At 41.8% G+C, this 24,984-nt stretch overlaps 3 protein-coding genes across 9 annotated transcripts; 2 read left to right on the top strand and 1 right to left on the bottom strand.

Annotated features, from left to right (window-relative positions):
• Nucleotides 1–610: 610 nt before the first annotated feature.
• Nucleotides 611–15,149, top strand: fxr2 (FMR1 autosomal homolog 2). Of its 5 annotated transcripts, none has more exons than XM_058624761.1 (18): nt 611–1,346; nt 3,922–3,974; nt 4,790–4,883; nt 5,886–5,957; nt 6,048–6,092; nt 7,353–7,501; nt 7,719–7,812; nt 8,862–8,978; nt 9,072–9,242; nt 9,343–9,421; nt 9,546–9,703; nt 10,139–10,225; nt 11,289–11,508; nt 11,642–11,818; nt 12,342–12,536; nt 12,816–12,923; nt 13,134–13,222; nt 13,320–15,149. In XM_058624761.1, exons 1-18 carry the CDS (start codon nt 1,296–1,298, stop codon nt 13,428–13,430), a joined length of 2,070 nt encoding a protein of 689 aa, XP_058480744.1. In that variant the 5' UTR covers nt 611–1,295; the 3' UTR covers nt 13,431–15,149. The 5 variants fall into 5 exon arrangements, with proteins under 5 accessions (XP_058480744.1, XP_058480747.1, XP_058480745.1 ...); XM_058624764.1 differs by having other exon boundaries at nt 9,546–9,655; XM_058624762.1 differs by having other exon boundaries at nt 6,051–6,092.
• Nucleotides 15,150–17,413: 2,264 nt separating this feature from the next.
• On the top strand, nt 17,414–21,724 carry LOC131457101 (RNA-binding protein 4B-like). 3 transcript variants are annotated; one of them, XR_009239981.1, is made up of 6 exons: nt 17,414–17,563; nt 18,006–18,443; nt 18,530–19,156; nt 20,742–20,815; nt 21,196–21,280; nt 21,365–21,724. XR_009239981.1 is itself a non-coding variant. In XM_058625912.1 (4 exons), the coding sequence occupies exons 2-3, from the start codon at nt 18,035–18,037 to the stop codon at nt 19,132–19,134; spliced, it is 1,014 nt and encodes a 337-aa protein (XP_058481895.1). In that variant the 5' UTR covers nt 17,414–17,563; nt 18,006–18,034; the 3' UTR covers nt 19,135–19,156; nt 19,452–20,117. The 3 variants fall into 3 exon arrangements, 1 of the variants encoding a protein (XP_058481895.1); XR_009239980.1 differs by having other exon boundaries at nt 20,742–21,280; XM_058625912.1 differs by lacking the exons at nt 20,742–20,815; nt 21,196–21,280; nt 21,365–21,724 and adding an exon at nt 19,452–20,117.
• A 1,537-nt stretch (nt 21,725–23,261) lies between these two features.
• On the bottom strand, nt 23,262–24,770 carry tifa (TRAF interacting protein with forkhead associated domain). The gene is made up of 2 exons (XM_058625497.1): nt 24,477–24,770; nt 23,262–24,360 (listed from the first exon to the last, which is right to left on the bottom strand). Exon 2 carries the CDS (start codon nt 24,319–24,321, stop codon nt 23,743–23,745), a length of 579 nt encoding a protein of 192 aa, XP_058481480.1. The 5' UTR covers nt 24,322–24,360; nt 24,477–24,770; the 3' UTR covers nt 23,262–23,742.
• Nucleotides 24,771–24,984: the final 214 nt, after the last annotated feature.

Consider the following 24,984-nt stretch of genomic DNA (forward strand, 5'->3'; position numbering starts at 1 on the left):
TGCTTCTCCACCATGACCTCTGGGTCTCATGTGGGCTCCTCACAGCTGTTTCCCTGCAAGAGTCATATCTGTTACCCATATCTGGTCTTCTTGGTGCAGCATTCCTAGAGTTTTGTAACCATACTCTTGCCCTGCTTTGTCTTCACATTTGTTTAACTTATTATTCTGCTACATTCAGGCGCAAAAAGACAGCATCGTTTTGTGGACTTATTCTATATTTATATATTTTGTAATTTATTTTGTAACTTTCCAGTTTGAATCTCTGTGTTTTTAGCACGTGATATAACTTTTACGCAAAATCTATAGTATGGTGCTGTTTACACAATGGCTGGTGGTGCTCATTCATCAATGAGTGGGCAAAATTAGGAGAGAGCCAGTCAATTTAAGTAACATTATAAGTGACATGGCATAAAACCAATCGACTGTGTTTGGATGCAGCCCTCTGCAATCCATTGGCCATGAGTGTGGACCAGCCCTTATTTGATAAACCCGTCAACGGAAGGTACAGGTGATTGTCGAGTTGATTGACCAATCAAAGGTCTAGCTTTTCCTAGTAGGCGGGTCCTAGCTGGTGAGGGGTGGGGTGTTCGAGGTCATTCAGTCCCTCTCTGATTCACTCAATCGGCGTGTGTTGGAGGGGACGGGTAGTTGGAGTACGGAGTCGCCGGGCGGTAGTGCATCGTAAACGCGTTTTTTGGAGAAAGAAACACCGCTGTACCTTGCACCGCAGACTGAAGTGAAACAACCCCCGGTGACGACTTGGAATTGTGAAATTACTCAACGCGACGACTGCGCCACTGATAAGCCATCAAACGCAGCCAGGCTATCAAATGCTATTCAGCTAACATCCCTAAAAACTGACGGGATCAAGGTGTTGATAGCTAGCCTCCCAGCTAATTACCCATCAGCTAGCATCCTCCTGCCGTAGCATCATTAGCTCCCCTCTAGTCCTCTCGCACGTCGAGACTTGACCACAGCTCGTGGCGGTGAGAGCATCACATCTCACATTCAGACAAGAACAGACAACGGAGTTTTTTTTTTTTCCTTTAACGAGTGACTGGCTGCTACCGCCGCTACTGGAGAGAGCGTCTGCGTTGCATTACTGTTGACACCATCATATCCATCTCCCCAACCCCTTCACCTCTGTCCCTCTCCCTCCACCCGAAACACTGGAAATCCACAAGCGGCCGGAGAGCGGCGACGGGCCGGCGAAGCTGGGGGTGGTAACGTTACCGGACTCGCAAGGAGTCGTGGCGGCTTCAGACAAGCTCAGCCGGGGGGATCTACCGACAAGTATGGACGGACTGGCCGTTGAAGTTCGCGGCTCTAACGGGGCCTTCTACAAGGTAACCTGGTAGCAGTCGCAGTTCTTTTGCTGTCGCAGTTAAAAGTTTTGTTTCAAGGAAAATATGAGTGGGTTTGTTCTTCTGAGCGCGGCACTAGCTATCCTCTGCTTGGCTAATGTTAGCTTAGGTCCAGTCCTGACAAATGGGGATAGTTTTGCGTCCTCCTGGGGTTGGCCATTGTGGGGTGGGAAGCTAGCTCTGGCTAACAGTTAAGCTAAGTACACTTGTCATCACCAATTATGGCCTTTATATATGGTCTTTACAGACGAGAGCTGTGGAAAAATGTCATACTTTTTAAATGACTTACAACTAAATGTATTGTATTCATATGTGTGATGTAAACATTTAAAATAGACGCGAGCAGCTAATCAGACAGTTGTGTTATGAGATGCTACATCAAACCTCACACATTTAATGTTTGTTTTTGTAGCCCAGCCCACGTCCTAGCTTCACAACACATGATTCACGCGGTGATAAGGAAGACTGTCAGTTTCTGTTTCTATTCTCTACCATTTTCAGAAGAAACAATACTCATAAACAGACACAGATACATGACATAGTGAAATGTTTGTTGTTGCAGCTTGATTTAATCCAATGCTAAACCCCACCGAGTTTGGTCTTGGTAAATAGTGCAATAGTTCTGGATTTATACCAAATTTCCTGAAATTTGGTCCCCAGCTTGATATAACACCATTACAACTGAGGATCTGCAAATGGCCCTTGTCAATCCTGTACAGATTTGTGGTTGGTGTACCATCTCCTGTTCTCATTTATCCACATTGTTTTCTCCACTGTGCTCCTCTTCTCTTTTCTGTCTCAGGGTGTTCAGCTGGTCCGTTGACCACATGGTGTTTTAGGGACGAGCCTATATTTACCCTCCTCATGCTGCTTCACCTGTCGTCCTGTTTTACAGGGTGACAGCCCTGCTCTGGCATGAATGAGCTGTTTCCACTCTTGTCTGTTGCATCCATTATCTCACAGCTCTTGTTCTGTGGATGAAATGGACGCCCAACTGTGTTAATGACATTCTAAATTTCATATTCCAGTACATTTGTTGTCCTTGGTGAGAGATGTCAGAGGAAGTGTTACTGACCCCTTTTCTGTTGTGAATAACACACATGATAAAATGGGTTATCATCTTTCAAGCATCTCATTCCTCTTGGTGTTATAGTCATTCTTTTTCTTTATCTATGAATCACAAATATCTATTATCATTTATGAACCTATGAAAATTCCACAGCACCTGTCCATAAAGTGGCACTTTGTCTTGTTTTAATGGTCTGAAAACTAATAAAAGAGTAAGGGCGTGAAAATGAAAAGTTAAATTTGTCCAGTTGGATTTGTAGACTGGAACACTGGTGAGTTAAGTGTGTAAGAGATGCAACTTTTTAATTTAGGCAGTTTTTTGGAATGTGAAGGTAATTTTGTTCCTTTTGGTCATCACATGGGCCTGCATGTAAGCGCTGGCTTGAGGATGAAGCTACGTCATTCTGGTGATGCCAGTGACCGCTCTCTGCCCCCACTTTTCCACATCCTACAAAGAGGGCTTTCCTGCCCTTTGACCTGATCCTACTTGGTAGAAACAGTGCTAAATGTGACATGACATGCACATGCAGCTGTCACCCAATGAGCCTTATTGACATTGCTTGTTTCTTGGCTAGAAGTAAGCCATGTCTAGTGCCATTTGGGATGCAGGGCAGTGTGGGCAGCAGCAGAGGCAACCGTTCATGGAGATGGCAGAGCATGAGAAAGCAACTGTGATTGATAATCACAGCCAGGGTATAACAACCTCGGTTTGTTTTGATCCATGTTAAAACCATTGCCAGCTTTTTCAGTGTAGAGACGGCACCTTCCCAGCAGGTGAACCCACACCCCTGCTCTACACCCCCAAGCACGATTGTGATTGAAGATATCTGCAGACCACTCTGTCCCATATATAGTAGTGTCACACAGAGGGAGACATGCCACACCCACCACCTTCCTACCGTCATTGCTGAGCAAGGGGGGGGGGTCAAAGTTTATGACGTGCTGTGACGGATTTGTTGATGGTCTTGATGGACATGTAACACATTTCAGGGAGCCCTTTCGCAAGAGTTGTCTCTGGACATAATGCAGTCTGTCCATATAAGCTAGTCCCAGTGAGTGCTCACATATGCCATACATGTGCTCACATGAACATGTATTATCTGATGTGCTTACAAACTGAAGCTCATGCTCTTTAATTCTGTTTGTGTATGAAATAGGTTGTGTTTGAATCTGTATGTGAGTGCGCATGTGATTCACAGGCTGCCTGTGCTGTCAGGAGGAGTCAGTCTTACTTCAATTTACCAGTCACAAGTCACAGCCAGAGAATAGTGTCAGTGACGTGACGTCTTGGCTTCCAAAAAGCTCTGGATGCTCTTTTTTTTCCCGCTCAGCGACAGTCGGTGTTGATCGAGAGCAGCTTACACACCGGCTGTCTGTTGTTTACATGCCATATCAAACCCTTACAGTGCCACCACCCCTCACGGTTCTTTTTTATCTGTCTGTCTTGTACTTTCGTGGTAATAGTTCTTTCTCTCTGCTTCTCTTTTAGGGTTACATCAAAGATGTCCACGAAGACTCGCTCACAATTGTATTTGAAAATAAGTAAGTTTGCTCTCTCTGTTAACATCTCCCGTATGTCTGCTTTTATGATGGTTTCTACATGGGGGAAATGAGGCTTGAAATGGGGTAATTGATAGTAACGACGACTCCTCCAGGCCGGTTTGTCACCCAGGCATTCAGTCGTCCCCTTCAGCACCTGTGCTTGGCACGCAGCTGTCCATACATGTCTCTCACAGTTTTTTTACTTCCTGCCCTGACCCCTCTTGCCCCGACCAACCTGATAGCATGCTTTCTATACTCCAACCCTGCCACTGGTCCCCCTCGTCTCTCTTTATCTACTTGGCAGAGTGTAGATTAGGATGCCCCTAAAAATAGTGAACCAAGGTATGCGGGGTAGGAGGAGTGGCACAGTAGTGGCCTGTGTCATTTTCGGTATCGTTTCATCCCCCCTCCGTCTCCATTTACTTTCCCTTAGCACATGGTAGTCTTGGAGAAACCAGTTGTATAAGATAGTACATGAACTCCCACCCTTTCACCCTATAATGCCAGTAATAAGGCTGTTAAATTAAAATTATTTTTAAATCTAAATTTAATTATTTGGAGTTGTATATAAATCAAGTGTGGCCTTTTTGAAAGTAATTTGATGAACTGTATTGCTCTGTGGGCTGCTTTCAAGTTCTTTGTTAATGTGAAAGGACATCATATACTGAACATGGTCACTCAGACGTGCCATTGTAGTCCCAGTGTTTCATGAGAGACAAAGACTCCTTGAACCTTTACTAAATCCAATGTTTGAAACATTTGGTTGTTGATAAGCTCACAAATGTTTCTGTTTTCCCAATTCCTTCTCGCTGTAGCTGGCAGCCAGAGAGACAGTTGCCCTTCAGTGACGTGCGGTTGCCTCCTCCAGCTGACTACCTCAAGGAAATTGGGGAAGGAGAGGAGGTGGAGGTGAGTCGTGCCACTTTGTGACTCAGCCCACACACCTGACTTCTCATTAACTTCATGTCTGAAGGCCATGGTGTCTTTTTATCAAATAGATTTTTGCTTGTCGTTTCCAGAATGTCCACGTTGTATCTGAATTATTAAAAACATACAAGTTACACTTATCCACATTAATGCATTGTTTTGTATTTTTCCTAGTGTAAAAAAGCTTGTGGCACATGGTTTGAGACTTGTTTTTATTTTTATTTTTTTTAATACTTTGCTATGCATTTCATTGTTTTTTGGGCAACTAATTGGAGGAGGATCGTATAATAAACATGTTCTAGATTTGAAATGTCATTGTCAGGTGTGAAAGATAAAATTCAGAGAATGTTTGCGTTTATGAAGCTAAAATTACAGAATTTCATTTCATTAAAAAAACATGTCATATTAGTTGGTTACTCATAATCCGTTGATTGTTGCAGCCCTATAATCTGACTGAAATAATGTAATTGAAGGCTTCACACTCAAGTCTCATGTTGTTTACCTTACATACAGTGCTTAACAAATTTACTAGACCACCATTCAAAGCCACAACTTCCCTAAATTAACAGCATTGGTAATTAGTGAAATCATTTTTTTTATGTTTCTATAATGGTTAATACACCAGGGTGCAGAAGCTCTTTTACAAAACAATATTTTTAATTGTTATCCATTAATTTCCAAATTAATGTTTTACAAAAAGACCTGAAAAAATGGTAAAGCATGTTATTATATATGTCAAATTGTTGTGATTTACATCCATTGCTGAACGGGAAAACTTTGTTTTCGTGGTTGAATGTTGTACATTATGTATTCTGTCTGGTCTTGTAATCACTACACATTCATCTCATGGCATTTCATGGTTTGAAATATTTTCTGGATAGGTAAGGCCATGTCCACTGCTCATTGTTTCAGACAGTTAAAAGTGGCATTAATGAGTTGTAACCGTTGTGATTAGGGTATCATTTACCGTGTGATTCCTTGCAGGTTTACTCCCGGGCAAATGAACAGGAGCCATGTGGCTGGTGGCTGGCACGAGTCAGAATGATGAAGGGGGAGGTAAGTAATTCCCAGAAATGCTGTGTGTCAAAGATTGAAAACACCAGAAACTTTATTTACACATTGTTTCTTTGTTGATATGTACTAAAGCAGAAGAATGACCAGGACAAAAAAACAGCAAATGGAGCAGCAATGGTGATAAGAAATCCTGCTTCCACACCTGCATGTCTCCATGAATTTAAACACCACAGTGCCACAGCAGAGATTTACGATGAACAACATGATGCTGTTTTGTTGTCTTGTTTACATATATTTTAGACAATAGTGTGTGTGTGTGTTTTTTTTTTTTTTTTTTTTTAATTGTGTCTAATTTGCCTAATCTTCACAGGCCCTGGATGCTGTGGTGTGTTAGTTCCTGAATTCTAGTGCATGGGGCTTAAATCTGTTTGTGCTATTTGGTTGAAACATATTTATATTATTGAGAAGATATCGGCTAGCATTCTCAATGTCTCAGTATTTAATAATCTGTCATTGAAGTGAAGTGAATTGATACTACTGGGTAATGCGCCCAAAGTCTCAGCTTGTCCATATATGATCTGACATAGTGTCTTAATATATATATTATATTACACATATATATATTAATATTAATATTAATCCACCTTCAAAGTGACACGTCAGAAGGGATTCCTGAAGCACTGATAATTTGAGTGGATTAAAAAAAAAATCTGATAATCACACCACTCTTTCAGCAAAACAGTTTAATTTGGGACTAGATTTAGAGCTTGTGTCCAACATCAAAATTGATCTTGGCTTTTCAAGAGCCAGGGAAATTGACAAATCAGTCTGTAGAAGGTTCATAATTTGAATCAAATCAGAACCATCACCGGGGGCTGTGTTGGTTGAAGGGGTAAGGGGGCACAAGCTGCAGGTTGAATAGTGGGTCAGTAGGATGTGTAAAGGACAGCTTTGCGGTGCTACTGAGCCATGGGAGTTGCTGCTCATGTAGTGCTGTTATTTGGGGCAGTCTGATAAGAGCCTGCAGGAATGTCCAACAATGACTGATGGCTTTAATACCGTCCTTTGAGCATGGAGTGTGCAGTGTTCATCTCACTGCCTCCCCCCTTGCTCTTGGTCTATGCTTTGTTTTGTCTTTGTATCTGTCATCTTACATTTAGTCTGAAACAAAAAAAAATTACATAATTTAGGTGAATGGATAAAGCTTGAGAGTTAATGCATTTTGATATTAGGTTTAGTAGTTTTTCCATTACCTTAAAAGATGACACAAATTCATTTTTAGTGTGACGGCTCATTCCTAATATTTTAATGGATTGTATTGAGTAGTTTTGCACTGTATTGGCCTGGTGATGCTGGATATGTGAGTCGTCAAACTGCCTTGCGTGTGATATTTCTGCTGGTTTTATTGAAAAACTACATCTTTTGGGCCGTTTTCAGTTCTACGTGATTGAATATGCAGCATGCGACGCCACATACAATGAGATTGTCACATCGGAGCGCATCAGGCCCGTCAACCCCAACAGCCCTTCATCTCGGAACTCCTTTCACAAAGTCCCCATCCCTGTCCCAGAAGACCTGAGAGACATGTGAGTGTCTTTAAGTTGTAGTATAACATGCTGCAAACTGTTTATTATATAAATATAAAACTACGTATAGACATTTTAAATTGTGACGATTTTATTGTATGAATGGAGGATTTTACAGTTTAATTCTGGTATTACATGATGCCTCTGTTGTAATGGCTCACTGCTGCCAAATGAATAACAAAGCTGACCCTCCTGTGGACTGTTTTCTTATCAACAGCTGTGCAAATGACAACATTCACAAAGACTTCAGGAAAGCTATCGGAGCCAACTGCATCTTCTTCAGTGCCCAAACACACGAACTTATTGTGCTGGTGAGTACCATAAATACACACTTGAGCTCAGTCTCACCTCGTGAACAACGTAAAGGCCTTATTTGATAAACACTAGAGCTGAAACAATCGATTATTAATCAATTACTAAATTAATTGAGAACTATTTTGATAATCAATTAATAGGTTCTAAGCTTTTTTCATGATTAAAAACAAGATTTCCGATTGTTTAAGCTTCTTAAATGTGAGTATTTTCTTCGCTCTGGATAACAAAGAAATCATTCAAATTTAATCATTTTGGTTTGTGGACAAAACAAGACATTTGAGAACATCATCATTTCCAGGTGTGACGCACACGATTAACATTTTTTAAGGTTTTCTGATATTTTATGGACCGAAGGATTAATCAATTTTGAAAATAATCGTTAGCTGCAGCGCTAATAAACACAGATGAGGAAATCTGTGTACTTTATTCTAAATCATACCATAAAGGTACCTTCACCCTTAAAACGGCCTCAGTTCTTTGTGACACAGATTGAAAACATTTTTGAGACTTTCCTCCATGTTGACATGACTGAAGATCTTTAAACCTTGGATCATGAAAACAAAATAATTCAAAATTTTTGTTTTGTGCTCTCTGGAATTCTTCCTGTTTTCACACCAACTGGAGTAAAAACTGTAATTTTAAAATCCCTGTAGATCACTTCCCTCAAACCAGCCCCACACCAGCAATCATACTGCAAATTCATCAGATTTTATGTTAATGTTTTGCATTGCTGCTACATGATGGGCTAATCTGCATGAATAAAAGGTGTACAGATGTTTCTGATATTGTGCTCAGTGTTCCAATTCCTGCCTCTTGTCAACAAAGCAATGTCAGTATTCCGATTATGATAGTATGTTTTTGTCTTGGACGCCGGTTGCCATAGCAGCCATGGAAGGGAATATTTTTTGTAATCTGTTCTTTTATCTTTAAAGCAGGTACATATGCTTTTGTGTCTGTTATAACCAAAATCATGGTCTGCTATAACTGAACTCTCACTTTAAGCATAAATACCAACTAAATTTCCTTTTTTTTGTTTAACTTGCAGTCTACAAACGAAACCACAGTCAAGCGTGCAAGTCTTCTGAGCGACATGCATTTTCGCAGCATCCGTACCAAACTCATGCTCATGTCCCGCAATGAAGAAGCCACCAAACATCTGGAGGTAAATGTACTCTCTTGATGCAAATGCACAAGCAATAATTTCTCATTTATTATACAATTGCACTCATGGCAAGTTTGTGTTTTCCACGGCCAGACAAGTAAGCAGTTAGCATCGGCATACCAGGAGGAGGTAAAGGTCAGGGAGGACTTGATGGGTCTCGCTATTGGTTCTCACGGTGCCAACATCCAGCAGGCAAGAAAGGTGCACGGTGTCACAGCTATCGAACTAGAGGAGGAAAGCTGTACGTTCAGAATCTATGGAGAGGTAAACCGCTTTATGAGTCTGGATATGCCCCCTTTTGTCTAAATGTATAGAAAATAAATACTCAAGTGTAATGTGTTTGAATGTTTGTGTTGTGCTTCAGACCCCAGAGGCTGTGAAACAGGCTCGAGAGTATCTTGAGTTCAGAGAAGACTACTTTCAGGTACCCAGGAACCTTGTAGGTGAGTGAGCAATGTAACCTTCCTGAGGGAGCTCATTTTGTAGGTGACATCACGTTTCATCCACGTATGTAGTACCATTGTGTTATGATGTCGTTGAGACATCCCTCATCTCTTCCCCCCACAGGCAAAGTCATCGGCAAGAGCGGCAAAGTCATCCAGGAGATCGTGGACAAGTCAGGCGTGGTCCGTGTCAGAATTGAAGGAGACAACGACAAAAAGCTTCCCCGGGAGGAGGTAGGCAGGCAGGGGGCTGGCAGGGACGACACTGCCAACAGCAAAGAGGTAATGGACCGCTCGGCTGGTCTCCCAGTGCCCCCACTTCCCCAGTTCCCCTCTCCAAAAAATCTAACTTAAATGCAGCAGGATGTAGACCCATGTGCTGTCTGCTTTGACACTTTTCCCATGCTGCTGCTTTTTCTCTTCTTTCATATGTTTTCATTGATTTTGACGTGCAGCCCACTACACAGCATATGTCAGTTATGTTGGGCGTGTGTGGGCACTTAGTTGTGCATTTCTGTTGAGTGTGCTTTATTTTTTTTGTAAGTGTATTAATTGTTCCACAATTCAGAGGTTTGCAATTCACCATTTAGAAATGTCCTCAATGTATGATGTTGGTGACATTGCCCAAGCAATGGAAAGTAGCATTTAAAGTCATCATCTGTTTCCCAAACACAACACTCAACTCCTCATGCCTCCCCCTCTTTGTGTTTTTATCAGGGCATGGTTCCATTTGTGTTTGTGGGAACCAAAGAGAACATCAGCAACGCTCAGGCTCTGTTGGAATACCACGTTTCTTACCTCCAGGTAAGTTCACCAGTAGATGGCAGCATCTGCCTTTCCTTAAGTTGCTGTTACTCTGCATGTTGACAGCATTTCTGTCCTCTTGATAGTGCAGCTATTTTTGTACCCGTAGATATTTCTGCTGCGAATAACTTTGAGGTTTTTAGGGGAATCCTGTTTCTTAAGAGTGTGACACGTACATGATAGGTACAAGGTGATGTTGAGAAGTAAGGGTGCATGTGCAAGACATGTCGGACTGCTCACCTGTCTCCCCCCCTGTCCTGAACCACATGAGCTGCTGAGAGCGCCTCATTTTGTCCTTACCTCATGTGCTTTTATAATTATCCCCTCTCTCTGAGGTGGGGTGAGGGGTACACTGGAGTTTAGATTACCAGCTATTTGGACCCTGAGCGTCCTAAAATAACCACAGCCCTGCCTCACTTCCTTCACACCTCCCCTGAGGTTCAGCTGTCGTTGGTGGAGGCAGCTGTCACACGGTGAAGTGAGACCTTTAAAATGGCATAAAAACTGCTGTCAGTGCACTGTTGCCATTAGAAATAAACGCCTCATCCATACAGTGGCTCATGTGGCTTAAAAAAATAAATAAAACATTATTAATTGATTACTTAAACTTCATCCTGGCTGTGGTTAGCATGGTTAGAATTGGTGCTGTGGAAGTTCAGAGGATCCCCAGCAACACGATATTGCTCTACTGAGAATTAAGACATTTAATTAGTTTGAAATGCTATTGTTGATGGAAGTTGTTGCAAAGTGTATGTTCTGTCAGAAAAGTCTTTTTTGAGAGCCACAGTTGGTTGGAGGACTGCCCCCTAGTGGTATAGCATGACTTATGCTAAACTGAAATCGGTTAAAAAAGATGGATAAGTTATCAAACATCTGCTTTCTTCATGGTGTGTAGCAGCAGCAGCAGCAGCAGCAGCATATCCAGCTGAAGTTACATAATTTTGCTTTAATGGCAGTTTGTTGTGTCTTTAAAGTGTAGGACAGGCTGCAGGAACGGAGTATGAAATATGTCAGTCATCCGTGTTTAGAGGAACGGGCTATGAATTGTATTTATTCCGTATAGGAAGTGGAGCAGCTGCGTCTGGAACGCCTCCAGATTGATGAGCAGCTCCGTCAGATCGGGGTGGGGTACCGCGCTGCTCCCAATCGGACCGGGGGCCCAGGTGGTGAACGGGAGAAGGGCTACTTGACAGATGAGAGCAGCAACTCACTCCACGCCTCTCGTACCTATGGGGGCCGTGGCAGAGGACGCAGGGCTTCCAACAGCCAGTACTCTGGATATGGTGAGATTGAAGTGGAGCTGACACATTACTCTGATTGCTTTAAAATAAAGAAGGTTGTCCCTTTGTTGTTTTTCTGTTCTTTTCTGTGTTTCTGTTGTGTAATTCCCTTTTTCTGGGCTTATGCTTGATCCAGGCACAAACTCTGAACTGTCTAATGCCTCTGAGTCGGAGGATATCGAGCGAGACCAGAGGCCCCGTGGCATAGGCGGAGATGAGAGAGGCTCCCGACGGGGCGGCCGAGGCAGAGGCTCCAATTCCGGACGTGGCCGCGGAGGGCCAGCGTCCAAGCCTTCCAACTCCATCAGCTCAGGTATCAACAGCCCAAAGTACTGACTTTCATCACCGATCATTGGTCCAGTTTTGTTTGTCAAAATTTCACCTTCTCAGGCAGTTTTGTCCAAGTGCAGCAGCACTGTCATTTAATCTACCTAATCCTATAATAAAAGAGTCATTTTGACAATACTGTGGCCCAAGCTGGTTGTAATAACTGAGGTTCAAACTTAAGTATTTAATTATTTTAATAAAACATTGACTATTCAGAACTTTAAGGAGAGCACGTTATCACATGGTATGAGTTACGGCGCTGCTTTGTCTTCCTGTTCAGTCTGACGGGTGATCTGAGGCTCAGATGGAAAGAATATGCACTTAAGGCTTGTAAAAAAAATGAAGATCTGTAAACCAAGACAAAAAAATGGCAAGCTTAAAGCCAGCCATACTGTAAAATTGTCTTACATTCAACTGTAGAGTGAGCTTTTTGATATAATTTATTATTTCAGTATTGTGTGTGTTAAAAGTCTATACATATGAATGTGTTTCTCTTGTGGGATTTTCAGTGCTGAGGGACCCAGACAGTAACCCATACTCCCTGCTGGAGGGTGAGGGAGAGCTTGCCGAAGGAGATCTCAATGAAGGCATGGGAGGGGACCGCCGCAGGCGCTCCCGCCGTCGCCGCAACGACCAGGAACCCAGTGTAATGGACGCTGCTGGAGAGTCAGACAGCCAGGCCGGCCCAAGTGAGAACGGACTGGGTGAGAGCTTCAGTGTTTTCTCTCATCTCTGTGGTAAAATGGTTACAGAGCATAATACAGAAACCACAACATCCAGTTTCACTCTGACCTTTTTAAGATCATACTCTGCCATCTCTTGACAAAAAAGGGCTAGGTATTGATTAATGACTTTTACATCTCGTATTATATTGATATCTGGTCATTGATACCAAGTTTGTCGGTATCGATTTTATTAAATCAGTTTTATAGTAAACACAGTAACTTATCGAAGTAACCCTTACTTTCTCATTTGGCTTTTAGATGATGAGGCGAGGCCTCAGCGTCGCAACCGAAGCCGCCGCCGCCGCAACCGCGGCAATCGCCCAGAGGGAGGCTCAGCCAGCCGTGACAGACAGCCTACAGATAGTGGTGAGTCAATGGATTTTGTTTGTGTACATTTCCCGCTTCACATTGAACAATATATTCTTTATCAATATAAATTCTGATTGCTCCAATTTAAATTGAGCCTGGTGATGTCGACTCACTCCACTGGTGCAGGACATTTTGAATCTAAACCTACAGTATATGTATAATGATCCCTCAGCAGTCATTCTAGCTAACAGATGTCTATGTTTCCAGTAACGGTCGCTGACTACATATCTCGTGCCGAGTCCCAGAGCAGACAGAATTTGCCCCAGAAGGAAAACCACGCTGTCCCTGAACCTAAGGTACAGACAGAAACATACAGAGGTAAAACTCAGCCATAGTTTTACAGTATTGATATAAATGATTTGATTATTTTTTTTTTCCCTCATGTGTTCACAGGAGAATGGGACCAGCGCCAAGAAGGATGAGCGAACACCCTCCAAGCGTTCCCCCAGCAATGGCGTGACCTCGGCCAGTGAGACTCTGACCTTGGTCAACGGGGTCTCGTAAAGACGTGACCCTGCGCCCGGACGAACCCAAGTCTACAGCAAGACTCCATGGCAAACTTTGTCCCTGCTTGCATTAACTTAAACCTTTAAACAGATGAGTGAAAAATACCTGACAAAATACATGAATTCATACTATGAGAGTGAAAAAGTACAAAAAAACGACAAACGCATCTACTTAAAAACACGCGTTAACGGTGTATGCTATCCTATCTATCAGTACGTAGTGCTTATTTAAAAAACAAAAAACAAAAAAAACTAGCTTGCCAAAAAAGAGCTGGTGGATATGACTTGATTTTTAAAAATACTGAAACACACGAAACAGGACGAGACTTTTTTTTTTTTGGAACGGTTATCTTTGTTTGTGTCCTTTTTTTGTTTTTGTTTTGTTATGTTAATTTTGTTCATTGTTTATCACTGGTTTGGACTTAGCAGTCGCTCTCTCAACCAAAACAGACGAGTCTCTTAACAGTGTTAAAGTTCAGACAGGAGAGATGCAGGCTGTAGGGAGTGGCGTACGAGCAGACAGTCCAATTTGTTCGCGCACTGAACCTCACAGGTGGAGACGGATTGGAATATTGATAGACATTGTGCCTTGAATTTGAAAGAAAACAACAAAGAATTAAAAAAAAAAAAAAAAAAAGCTAGAATTTTTTCATTAAGTTTTTTTTTGTTTGTTTCCCAAGTGGAAGAAAAAAAAAAGGTTTTCTTTTTTTGTTTCCAAGGAGAAAACAAACCTGTGAGGGAGGAAACAAGTTTAAAAACAAAAGAGGGTGAGGGAGTGGCTGGCCAACGTGAGGAAAAAGAAGTCTGGTGCCAAACATGAAATTCAAGGCGCTCGTCCTCATTCCGAGTAGAATGGACAGCGTTGGGGTCAGTGGGTGCGTGTATGTACGTGCATTTGTGTGAGTTTCCGTGTGCAGAGGAGAGATTTGGCAACCACAAACCTAAACTGGAGGGGGCGAGGTAACAAACTGGACAGTTCGCATAGTGAGGCGTGTCTAATTATCAGCAGGCCTGAGAGAGAGCGTCAGGTGATGCTTCACTTCCTCCTCTCGCCTGTTTTGGGTCTTAAGAGGGTCCAGGGTGGTTCCCGTAACAGCCCAGTAAAACAGGACAGGCTGAAACCAGACGGACGGCAGCCTTAAAAAAAAAAAAAGACAAAAAAAATGATTTACACTTAAAGAGAACTATACCGTGCCTCTTTGTCTGTGTTAGAGGGGGCGGCGGTGCTAGCTTCCAGCCACACGAGTGTCTTGAAAAACCACCGCAGCGCACAGCTTCGGATGCACACAAGGGCGACCACCTTTCTGGGAGAGAGTGTAGGTAATCTGGGGGAGGGGGGCGGGGGCCTGGAGACTACGGACTGTGCGATGGAGAAAGCTTCAAATGACAATGAGAGCTACATGACACACAGGCCCACATTTACAGGTACATACACACACACACACACACGAGGCATGCACACCAGGTGCGTGTGAGCTCAAGTGGTCGCCCACGTGACACAATGTAGAGGAGGGGAAAAAAGGAAATGTTAAAACAAGTGAGGTGTCTGTTTTGTACCTGGCAGTTTGGGTTGGCAAATGGAGTAAGAGAGGGACTGGAAACTCAGTGGCTCTCTGCTCATGTTGTTACTGTTGTCTTGGTTACCCCTCTCAAGTTTTTTTTGTTGCTATTTCCACATCTTAGAAAAATATGAAATAAAAAATTGAAGTGAAATCAACTTGTTCTCTGGAGATGAACTTTGATTTCTCTGTCTTGTGAGTTTGCAGTCTATTTTTCTAACTTGCATGGCATTTAGTAAACGAGTAATAGGTGGTGCCTGTCCTGTGCATGAGGAAAGGGTGTTATTAATCTGACTTACAAAGCCATTGTTTCATTTATTAGAATTGCTGCTAATGTACACATTGAATGTCCAACTTAAGCAGAAACTCTACCCTGAAGAGACGACGTTAAAGACATTTTAAAAAAATCATTTCCCCCACCCCCCCACTCATCTGCCCAAAACATCCCAGTTTCTATCTGTTGACACATGGGTCAGGGACCCGTTTCTTTGCTCACGAGTTACTGAATCTCCATGAAGTATTACATTTAAAAAGGGCAACATTGTGCATGACACGCAAGCGTCCACATGACCAAAGGTTTTGAGAGACAGATGAATGGGATGTGTGGTTTGACGAAGGATGACACAGATGCTGCTGTTACACATTTCTGCTCACCTGTATGTTGTGTTTTTAGAGAATGAACGAGCACTTGAGTATTTGTACCTTGGTTCACTTGCATGTGTGTGTGTGTGTGTGGAGGACGAGGCCCTACTGGTATGTTTGTGTTTTACCTTTATACCTCATTGTGTGAGTACTGTATTCCCTTATGTATCTGTATCCCTCACGTCCTGTTTGAAGGCTGCTCTCTGTGTGTGTGTGTGTGTGTGTGTGTGTGTGTGTGTGTGCGTGCGGGAGTGAGTGTTGTGAGTGTGCGTCTGTGGATGCTGGTTGTACAGTCGACTCCTCACTGTCAGAATTTGTCTCTGGTTTTCTCACTCATGTTCTGATGGCAATAAAGGACTTTTCATTGTTTGGTATACAACTTTTTCAAAAGGGTTTCTTTTTTTTCTTTTCTTTTTTTTTTTACATGTATGTTGCTCTTAACACAGCAGCCACTAATAATACTAATAATAGACTGCAGCAAACTGCGGTATAACAAATGATGTTGGACGATCACCAGTGATGAATTAGTCTAAACTATTTTAAGTAGTATGTGTAGTCCAGCTTTTTGGCTTCATCCACATTGCCTTTGTCTGTGATTTGTTGGAATTAAACTTTTTTTTAGGTTTCCTTAAGGGTTGGACTCCACAATGGGTTCATTTAATAAACAATTAAACATCTGTTAACTCTTGATCAACAGACGAGGATAAAAACGGATTATTACTTTCATTATGTGACCGTTTTGCAACGAATTAAGTAGGAAAGCTGCAGAGTCCAGTTAAAAAGCAATAAGATGGCCATCCACTCAATGCCAGTGCTGCATTCAGTGCCACAGGTGATTCTCTTTAATATTGATTATTGAAATGGCGAGGTCATAGGTTAATTCCAACAAAACATGATACTGTTTTGCTTTCTGTTGAAAAGCTGAAGGGGAGCTCTGAAAGATGAGCCTGTGTCTCCCTCTGCTGGAAATGTAGTGCCACAGCCATATTCCGGAGACAAGTTGAAAAACATTATTCAGGTCGTCATTGAGGTATTCATCACATGGAGTCCTACTGCAGAGGTTTAAAACAGCTTTGTCTTTTATCACAAGGAGCAAATATCAAAGGTCAAGTTAATTCCTCCCCGGACAGCAAACCGTGAAATTAGTCTCATTTTATCCTTCCTCTTAGGCTCCAACCTGAAAAAGGTATTAATGCAAGAGCAGCTTGTTTTGAGCTCAAATGTGTATATCGACATGGAGAATTAGATGCGTGAATATTGGACTTTATTTTGTCAAGCTGCCAGAAAGGTGCTAAAATTGGTATCAAATACATTTAACATCTGACAGTCATAATCTGAATATAGTGAACACAAAGCCTGTAATTCAACAGGAAACATTGTTATTTTCCTTTTGCAGCAACCAAGCACTTAAAGCTTGCTTTATTTTCCTCTTATCTAGAATGTAATTAACAAAATCAACATCATGCCCTATTGAAGAGTACCTGAAAGCGATTGAGAGACATGAACTCCTCAGGAAAATATTTACATATATTATAAAACTTCACAAATCATACATGTGGGCTCCTTGCACTCATGAGTTTCTTTTTTTTAATCTGTATGATGCATAGTTTGTTTTAAAGTTCGTTTAATTCGTCCGAGTATTGCCTTTGAACAGTGAAAGGCAGTTCAAAGTCCAAATAATGCAAAACAACTTTTAAAGGGAAGCAATCAAATGTCAAAAACAAACAATTTGATTTCAGGTTTATTTTAAAAAAGACGAACGAAAGGCGGGTCTCCTTACTTCCCCCAATCATAGTCCGTATTTTTGAGGGACGTGTTCGTTGGCCAATCAGATTCTCGTCTTTACTCGCATCCTTAAGCCGGCATTTCCTGTTCGTCATCTTGGAGTATCGGCTTGGGGTTTCGTGTGGTTGCGCGTCGTCCACAAGAGGTTAGTATTTTTGGATTTATTGCCGCTTCCGCCACTCTTGATCGGTAATGTAGTTTTACACGTCTTCAAATTTAGTCGAAACAGTCGTTTAGTCTGAGTGACTGACGTTAATTTCATTGAGTTCGTTCACAGCTAACAAAATGGCTGATGGCTAACTTTAGCTTGCTAATGGATACCATTCAACTGAGCCCGGCTAGCAGCGTCGCGGGCAGGAAATACAAACGTGGAAACATTTCCCATTGAAATTGACTTAATAAATTGTGTTGCAACAAATGAAACGATGGTGTTTGATGGCACATGTGATTCCCGTTGTTCCGTGGCGGCCGTGTGTCGCCAGTAGCTCTCTATTTCCTGTAAGTGACGTTATCCGAGAAGCATCTGCTCTCAGTGGATACTCAGTTACTGCATGGTGGCCTTTATTAACGCGGCGTGTCTTTTTTAGTTTCTTCAGAGAGCGAAGCTGGTGCAACCATGGTGAAGATCTTCATAGGAAACCTGTCTCAGGACGCTGAGAAGGACGAGCTTGAGACTCTATTCGCTAAGTACGGCACAGTGACGGAATGCGCCAAATACAAAAACTATGCGTTTGTCCATATGGAGGACCGGAAGGCTGCCACCAAAGCCATCCGGGAGCTCCATCTTTATAAGTGTCACGGCAGACCCATCAATGTGGAGCTCAGCAGAGGGAAGAATCAAGTCCCAGTGAAGCTCCACATTGCTAACGTAGAAAAGGGATCTGAGGAAGAGCTCCGTGCACTCTTTGAAGAGTATGGCATCGTCACGGAGTGCTCCATTGTAAAAGACTTTGCCTTTGTCCACATGGGAAGCTATGATGAGGCCATGGATGCCATAAAAGGCCTAGATGACACTGAGTTTAAAGGTATGTTACAATTTTAATTCTGCTGTTTCCTTAGGCTCGTATTTATTTGTCTTAGATTTGAGGTACAATGTTTTTCTGTCCCCCAGGAAAGCGCATACATGTTCAAATATCTAAAAGCAAACCTAGAGGGGTTCCTGACATGGAGCCCTATCCACCTCCACCAGGCAGAGGGGGCTATTATCCCCCTCGCTTCCCAGGGATGGGACCAGAGCCTCCCTACAGAGGCCGCATGTCTCCCTACCCTCCTCCACCTCCGCCGCCCCCACCTCCGAGACGCTCAGCATATCCTGATCATGGCTATGGTGAGCGGGATGGCTATGGGGTGGTTGATTACTATGAGAAATACAGGGCCCGTCCTTATGATGACAGGCGTGCCATCCCCCCTCCTCCGCCTCCTCCATCGGCACTGGTTAGAGAACGTCTCGGAATGGGGTCTCTTGACCCATACGAGCGGCGTCCAATTGCGCATGCACATGCACATGCGCCTCCTGCCTACATGGCCAGAGACCGGAGCCCAATCAGACGACACCCACCACCTGCTCCATCCGCTGGTAACGGGTTCTATGAGCGTTCCCGTCTGTCTCCAATGTCCAGAACGCCAATGTATGGAGCTCCCCGTCCCAGGGACTCCTATGCAGAAAGGGTGCCACCCCCGCCGCCCCCACCACCTCCTCGCTATGCTGACTATTAGGCACCCAGGAGTGTGATACAAGGTGAGACCAGAGAGAAGGTGTAATGACTTCATCAATTACTTATTTGACATGCTTGAAAATTTAGTTAAACTGTGTGTAAATGAATGAGCCAAATACGTTAGTTGACGAAGAATCCATCAGCCAGAACTCTTAAGTTATGGAGATGAATTTAAGCCTATAGAAGAGTAAACGACCAAACAATCCAAACTTTGCTGATAGAATCCTAAAATATTGCTGCTTTAGCTTCAAAAATCAATCTTGCGCGATCCCTGAGGAAAAAGCGCTCCTTGACATGTGGTGTGTGCTCTCTTTTCAGGTTTAGAATATGACAAGATCGTCGTCGTCTGCTGATGCACGTGGCGCTATACATCCCCCTCGTCTATGGCGGATTGCGTTGCGTTCTCCTGAGACTTACTGGAAGATACCGTATTGCGGACAACCCCCGTATTTAAAACATACGCTTCCATGGCTACAGTTCACGTATTCTTCTGATTTGTTAATGCTTTTTTTTCCTTTTCCTTTGCTTGTTTCACTGTTAAAATCCATAACGATGTTTTTTCAGAATAGAATAGGATGCTGGCTTAGGTGCTTAGTCTTCTTCCCCTGTGAGACGCAGTACTGCACAAAGTGCACCGTCTACCTTTCAGTTTTTCATAAAAGAATTAGCCCACTGAGAAACTGACGTCATTCTTTAACGAGGGAAGATAAGTGTGTTCAAACTTGGTAGTTAATCCCTAAATGGTCATCAAAATCAGTAAAGAATAATTGAGTAGAAGTGCTTCAATATAATTCTTGGTGTGACAGGCTGTATAATCTAAAATTTGCGACACATGTTAGCATGACAAATCAAGTGTCAGTGTGGTTTTCTTTTTATACTTTTTTTCTTGCGAAAATAGTTTCTTTAGTAACTTCATGTATGATTTTATTTACTTCACAACTTGCTTTTCATTTGAAGGGTTTTTAATAAACGATTGAAAACAAATATGACGTTTTAACTGTCGAGTTATTCCATCCCAGCGAGACCTTTTTAGCCTAATCACTTGACGGCTAACTGACTGGTTCACCAGACCAGATGAATACGGTAATATCGAGGCGCTTTGACTCTTAACAAGCTAGGTTGCATTCTCCACACTTCAGTGATCAGCTTAAACGTTGCGTAGCTCTATTGTTAATTATGAAAATTATGTTTTTTCTTTGTAAAGCAACAGCTGACTTGCATTCCACTAAAATCTTGTGTCTCCGCATGTTCACCTGCGCAAACGAGCAACTGAGGATTAATTTTGCAGTCATTATCAGTGCAAAGTTCACAGCTCTGACTTGTCCACATCAACCCTCGTTTCCTGTGCTGTCCTGACGTTGTTAAAGTGCGTCCATCGGCTGCTCTGTTGTCCCTGACGCACTATGAGGAGTTAAAATATTAAACTATAAGACGGGTAGAAGCAGAATAATCATTTGCGCTGGCCCTGTCATGTATTAATTGTTTTGTTTGTTTACACTACACATTGGTCACACTTTCCATTTCTCTTGACTTAATTCTAACTTGTGTTTATTATGTACCACAACTTGCATACAGTCTTGGTATTCTTAGTGTCTGTGCTCTTTGTAGTTTTTTAGAGTGTGCTGGAGGTACCAGCTCATGGTAAGTCATCCATGGAAGATGTCCAGTGTCCTGGAGAACAGGTAGATATTGTCATATTATCAGTTATGTCCATTTCACTGAATACATGCAGTTTCTCACACTCAATGTCAGCACTATAACCTAGAAGATGTTCATTTAAAAAAAAAAAAAAAAAAGTAAAGCCTTTTGCTACTGTACTGTAACAAAAAACTTTATTAGTGTCTTTTTCTTTTTTTTTTTTAGTTTGTTGAAGCAAATCTTTTTAATAAGGTGCAGTTTCAGAGAATTGGATGATTTAGTTGCTTAATTTAGTAGTAAATGAATGTAGTCATGACACAGAGGTAGGTGATGCATACATGATGAAACCTTTTTTTTTTTTTTTTTTTTTTTTTTTTTTAAACCTTGATGAGTTGAGTCACTGACCGTGTGACTTTATTCCCAGGCTTAAGTGGAGAATAATGGGTGTTCAAGTGATTCCACAGGATGTTTTGAGCATCAGACAAGATCACGTGGATCTGTACTAAAAGGTGAGAAATGGTACCTGTTCATTATCTAAAGAGGCTGGTGTGTCTTATGAACCTTGACTGAAGCATGCCTTGTTTTTTTTACAGGAACTGGAACTGATCTGGTTCAGGCCTGGTGTAACGTGGCTGTGTCTCGGTGCCATTCAGCTGATGAACCAAGAATAATGTTGCCGGACTCGGTCCTCCATCACTTGGAGTGATTCTAATGAACTTCTCTCAAACATCTCCAACTCAAAGAGACTGTGGGGGGTGGGGGGAGCAAGCTGGATTCGTCTGCTGCATTTGGTGTCCACTGGCCTTTTCGCCTTTGACACGGATGAAACCGCGTAGGCGAAAACTGTAGTGTCACCATAAGGCTTCAGAAGGCCTATAATGTTGTCTTTTAAAACACCATTGTCTAAAGGCAATTGCAAGGAAAAAACCTAATAAATTATACTTTATAGAACATTTCTTTGTGTCCTGTTGAGTTTGAAAGATAAGGGAAGTCTTTTGACTTAATTTCTACATTTTACTGCAAATGTTTTGAATCTGCTGCTACTTTGTTGTACAACAAGAGACCAAGGAAAGGGTACGGAGCTTTTGCTCAACTCAACTGCAAAAAAAAACTTTCAGTCAGTTCCGCTTGCTTACTATTAACATTTCGCAAGAAACCCTTTCTGTTTTTGAAAGCTTCTGTTTATAGACAACATTCATCGACTCCCAATGACAAACTTTTTTAACTGTAGATCAGTGAATGCAACATAAGATAACAAATCAACACTCCTTGGCAGAAGGTGTGATCGGTGCACCTACCACAAGCTACCATAGTTATCAATACTGCAAAAAAACAAAAAATGAAGCTGGATTTACTTCATGCACAACAGGTGTCATGAAGGGTCATGTAATTACTGAAGAAATCTGTTAATCTGTCAGAACTAAATAAGTCCTTTTGAAATATTAGCACCTGATAGATTTTTCTCCTGATCAATGAAATGGTCGTTTCTGTAGAAAGGTTTGAAGATCAACATGGCTGTTGGTGTTGAAATTTAGATGGCTCATTATAAATATAATACCATATACACCAATATGCCCAAATTCATTTTGTTTTTGGCAGAATAACTAAGTTATTCTAGAAACACTATTTTTATGTGACCTGATGCAGGTTTATGGTCTACTGACACTGACAAGGGAGGATAATGCAGGTTATATTGACTCCATGATGTCAACATACTGGGTGTGGAGACTCCCACAGGAGGAAAATATATATATGTGATAGGGATCATTTTTGTAATGGTCATTATTTTTTATTATACATAAAAAAAAAAACAGCAACTGCTGTGTACTAAAAGCTATATACAGTATCTGAAGACATAAACCCAAACTAAACCTTAAATCAAAACTGAAACCAGTGCATTCTTGTTAAATGTTTTTCTTTCTTATCTTCATAGTGACTCTTTTTTATTTGTTTGTTTGTTAAATTTTGTACTGTTTTATTTACTGCTGTCTCTGCCCAGCATATCTTGTTTGTTCCATGTTTTTCCTACACGATATATTGGTAATATTGTTTGGCCTTTAATTGCTTAAACTCTTTTACCTTTGGCTTAGACTTCAGTCCTATAAAGTTATATTCATGGTAGATGTAAAGTGATCATTGCTTAACAAAGATGACACTGACACTCCCTCGGTCTTTCCAAGAAATGGTGGGCGGTTAAAGGCTCAATACTGTGTTGACCGGAGTTGTTTGGTCGGGCCGACTTCTATCATTGTGAAATGTTATCCCTGCTGTTCTCTCAATTCCTGATACATGCTATTGTGATTAACCACAAAGACACTGGGAAATCAGGTTATGTGAAGTATTCAAATTAAATTCTACTTGTACTATCAATACTTTTTCTTCTATACAAGGCAATTTTCTGAACAAAATCTTTTGAATCACTGCTTGTACAAATGCTTAATTTAAGTGAAAAAGCATGTTGCAGATGTTTAGGTTGTGGATTATTGGTGTATAATCTATTGATAACTGAGTGTTTTTAAATGTTTGTACTGGTGTTTCACTTGCTCCAAGTGAAATAAGACTTGCATACTGTACATATTGCGATGCAATTCTGGAATAACCAGCTTCTACCACTGTTTTATAATCAGTGTCTAGTCTAGTGACCGTGAGTTTCCTTGAAATGTCAAACCACATTCACACAAGCATGTTTACCAACAAACACTTTTAATATGCTCAAGTTGAAAGCGCCTTCAAGCCTTTGCATTTGCACTATAAAAAATAAAATACATGATAGAAAAATTACAGCTCGTTAACATATGGAGTAATAAATAAGAGTTGCAAAATAACACTTTGATTTCACATTAAAAATAGGGAATCTTTTTTCTTAGCATGCATGTTTTATAATGTAATGTAATGTATTTTTTTCCACTGCAAGTGAAAAAGAAAGGAAAAACAAGTCAAAACCTGCGAAAGGGAAAGTGGCAAAGGTTCATTATGAAAGAGTCTCATCAGTCTCCAGAGGGCCCAGTGCTGGGAAATCAGACTGAAAACCATTCATGACACATGAGCCTGTGTCCATGACTGGTGTCATACTGGGAACACACATGCACGTCTCCCTGGACGGGGGCACTGCCAACACCTCAAACTCCACCTCAAAGCTTGCCTTGGCCTCACCAGACTCATGGATGATCAGAATTTCATACTCTCCAAACCGGATCAGGGCCTTATTAGGGAGATCCATCCTCTCCAGGAAGCCCAGAGCTGAGCTGTTAACTGACAGCTTTCCCTTCTGGCTCAGGTTCTGGATGGTGAACATCATGTTCGGGCTGTGTGGTGTGTGGAAGGCGTAGAGGGCCAGTTGTTTGCGGGACACTCGAGGGTCAGCCAGGGTGTAGGTGCAGGCCTGGGCATCTCGGCCCAGCCTGAGGGGGTCATCTGCTGTGTGTGTTTTCCTCTTCCCGAGAGGCAGAGCCCCATAAATGCCCCTGCAACTCTGCTGAGGGTGGTAAAGCTTGATTTGGAGACAAGTCAGGAGATCCTCCTCGGTCTCCATTGTCTGGGACACGCTCATTGTGGAAAACAGCTCCTTGTAAGATCAGTGAATGAGTGACTGGTCATGGAAAGGACAGAAAACCACCCATACATTAGAAATGCAGCAAAAGGGAGCATTTACAGTCACACAAAATTAAACAAACATTTTAAAGTATATAATATATTGTCCCTTACCTGTATGTTGATGATGGGCTTATTTTTTGAAGATCCAGATAGATGCTTTCACTTCGTCCCCAGCGTCACATGCAGTTTTCCCAAACTCTCACAGACAAATGAAGTTGTTGCAGCTTGGAATGAAAACAAGAACACTTCCCCTCTCACAAGACCAAGAATGCTGCGTTCAAGTGCGAATTGTTAAAAAGTCTCGGATGAGGTCACATAGTCGTGAATTGAGGAAAACTCACAAATGTCCCTTTTGCTCAGTTCGGGCTCTCTTTTACATCACTTTAGAAATATTATGTTTGTTTTAGTATTAGTTAAATAATAAAATCATGTTTAAGACCCAGCCTTTTTCCCCATAGTTGGCAACAACATTGGACACAACACTGTGTTTGTGGTTATTAATAAGATAAACGTTACTGGAGCCACTGCTTCCTTTTGTTTCAATTTATCTATTTTGCTATTTTTGACTGTGGATTGCAGTTTTTAAACATACGATTTTTACGTGAACACGTAAACGACA

The sequence above is a fragment of the Solea solea genome, chromosome 3 (assembly GCF_958295425.1).
Source record: "Solea solea chromosome 3, fSolSol10.1, whole genome shotgun sequence".
In the NCBI taxonomy this organism is placed as follows: domain Eukaryota; kingdom Metazoa; phylum Chordata; class Actinopteri; order Pleuronectiformes; family Soleidae; genus Solea; species Solea solea.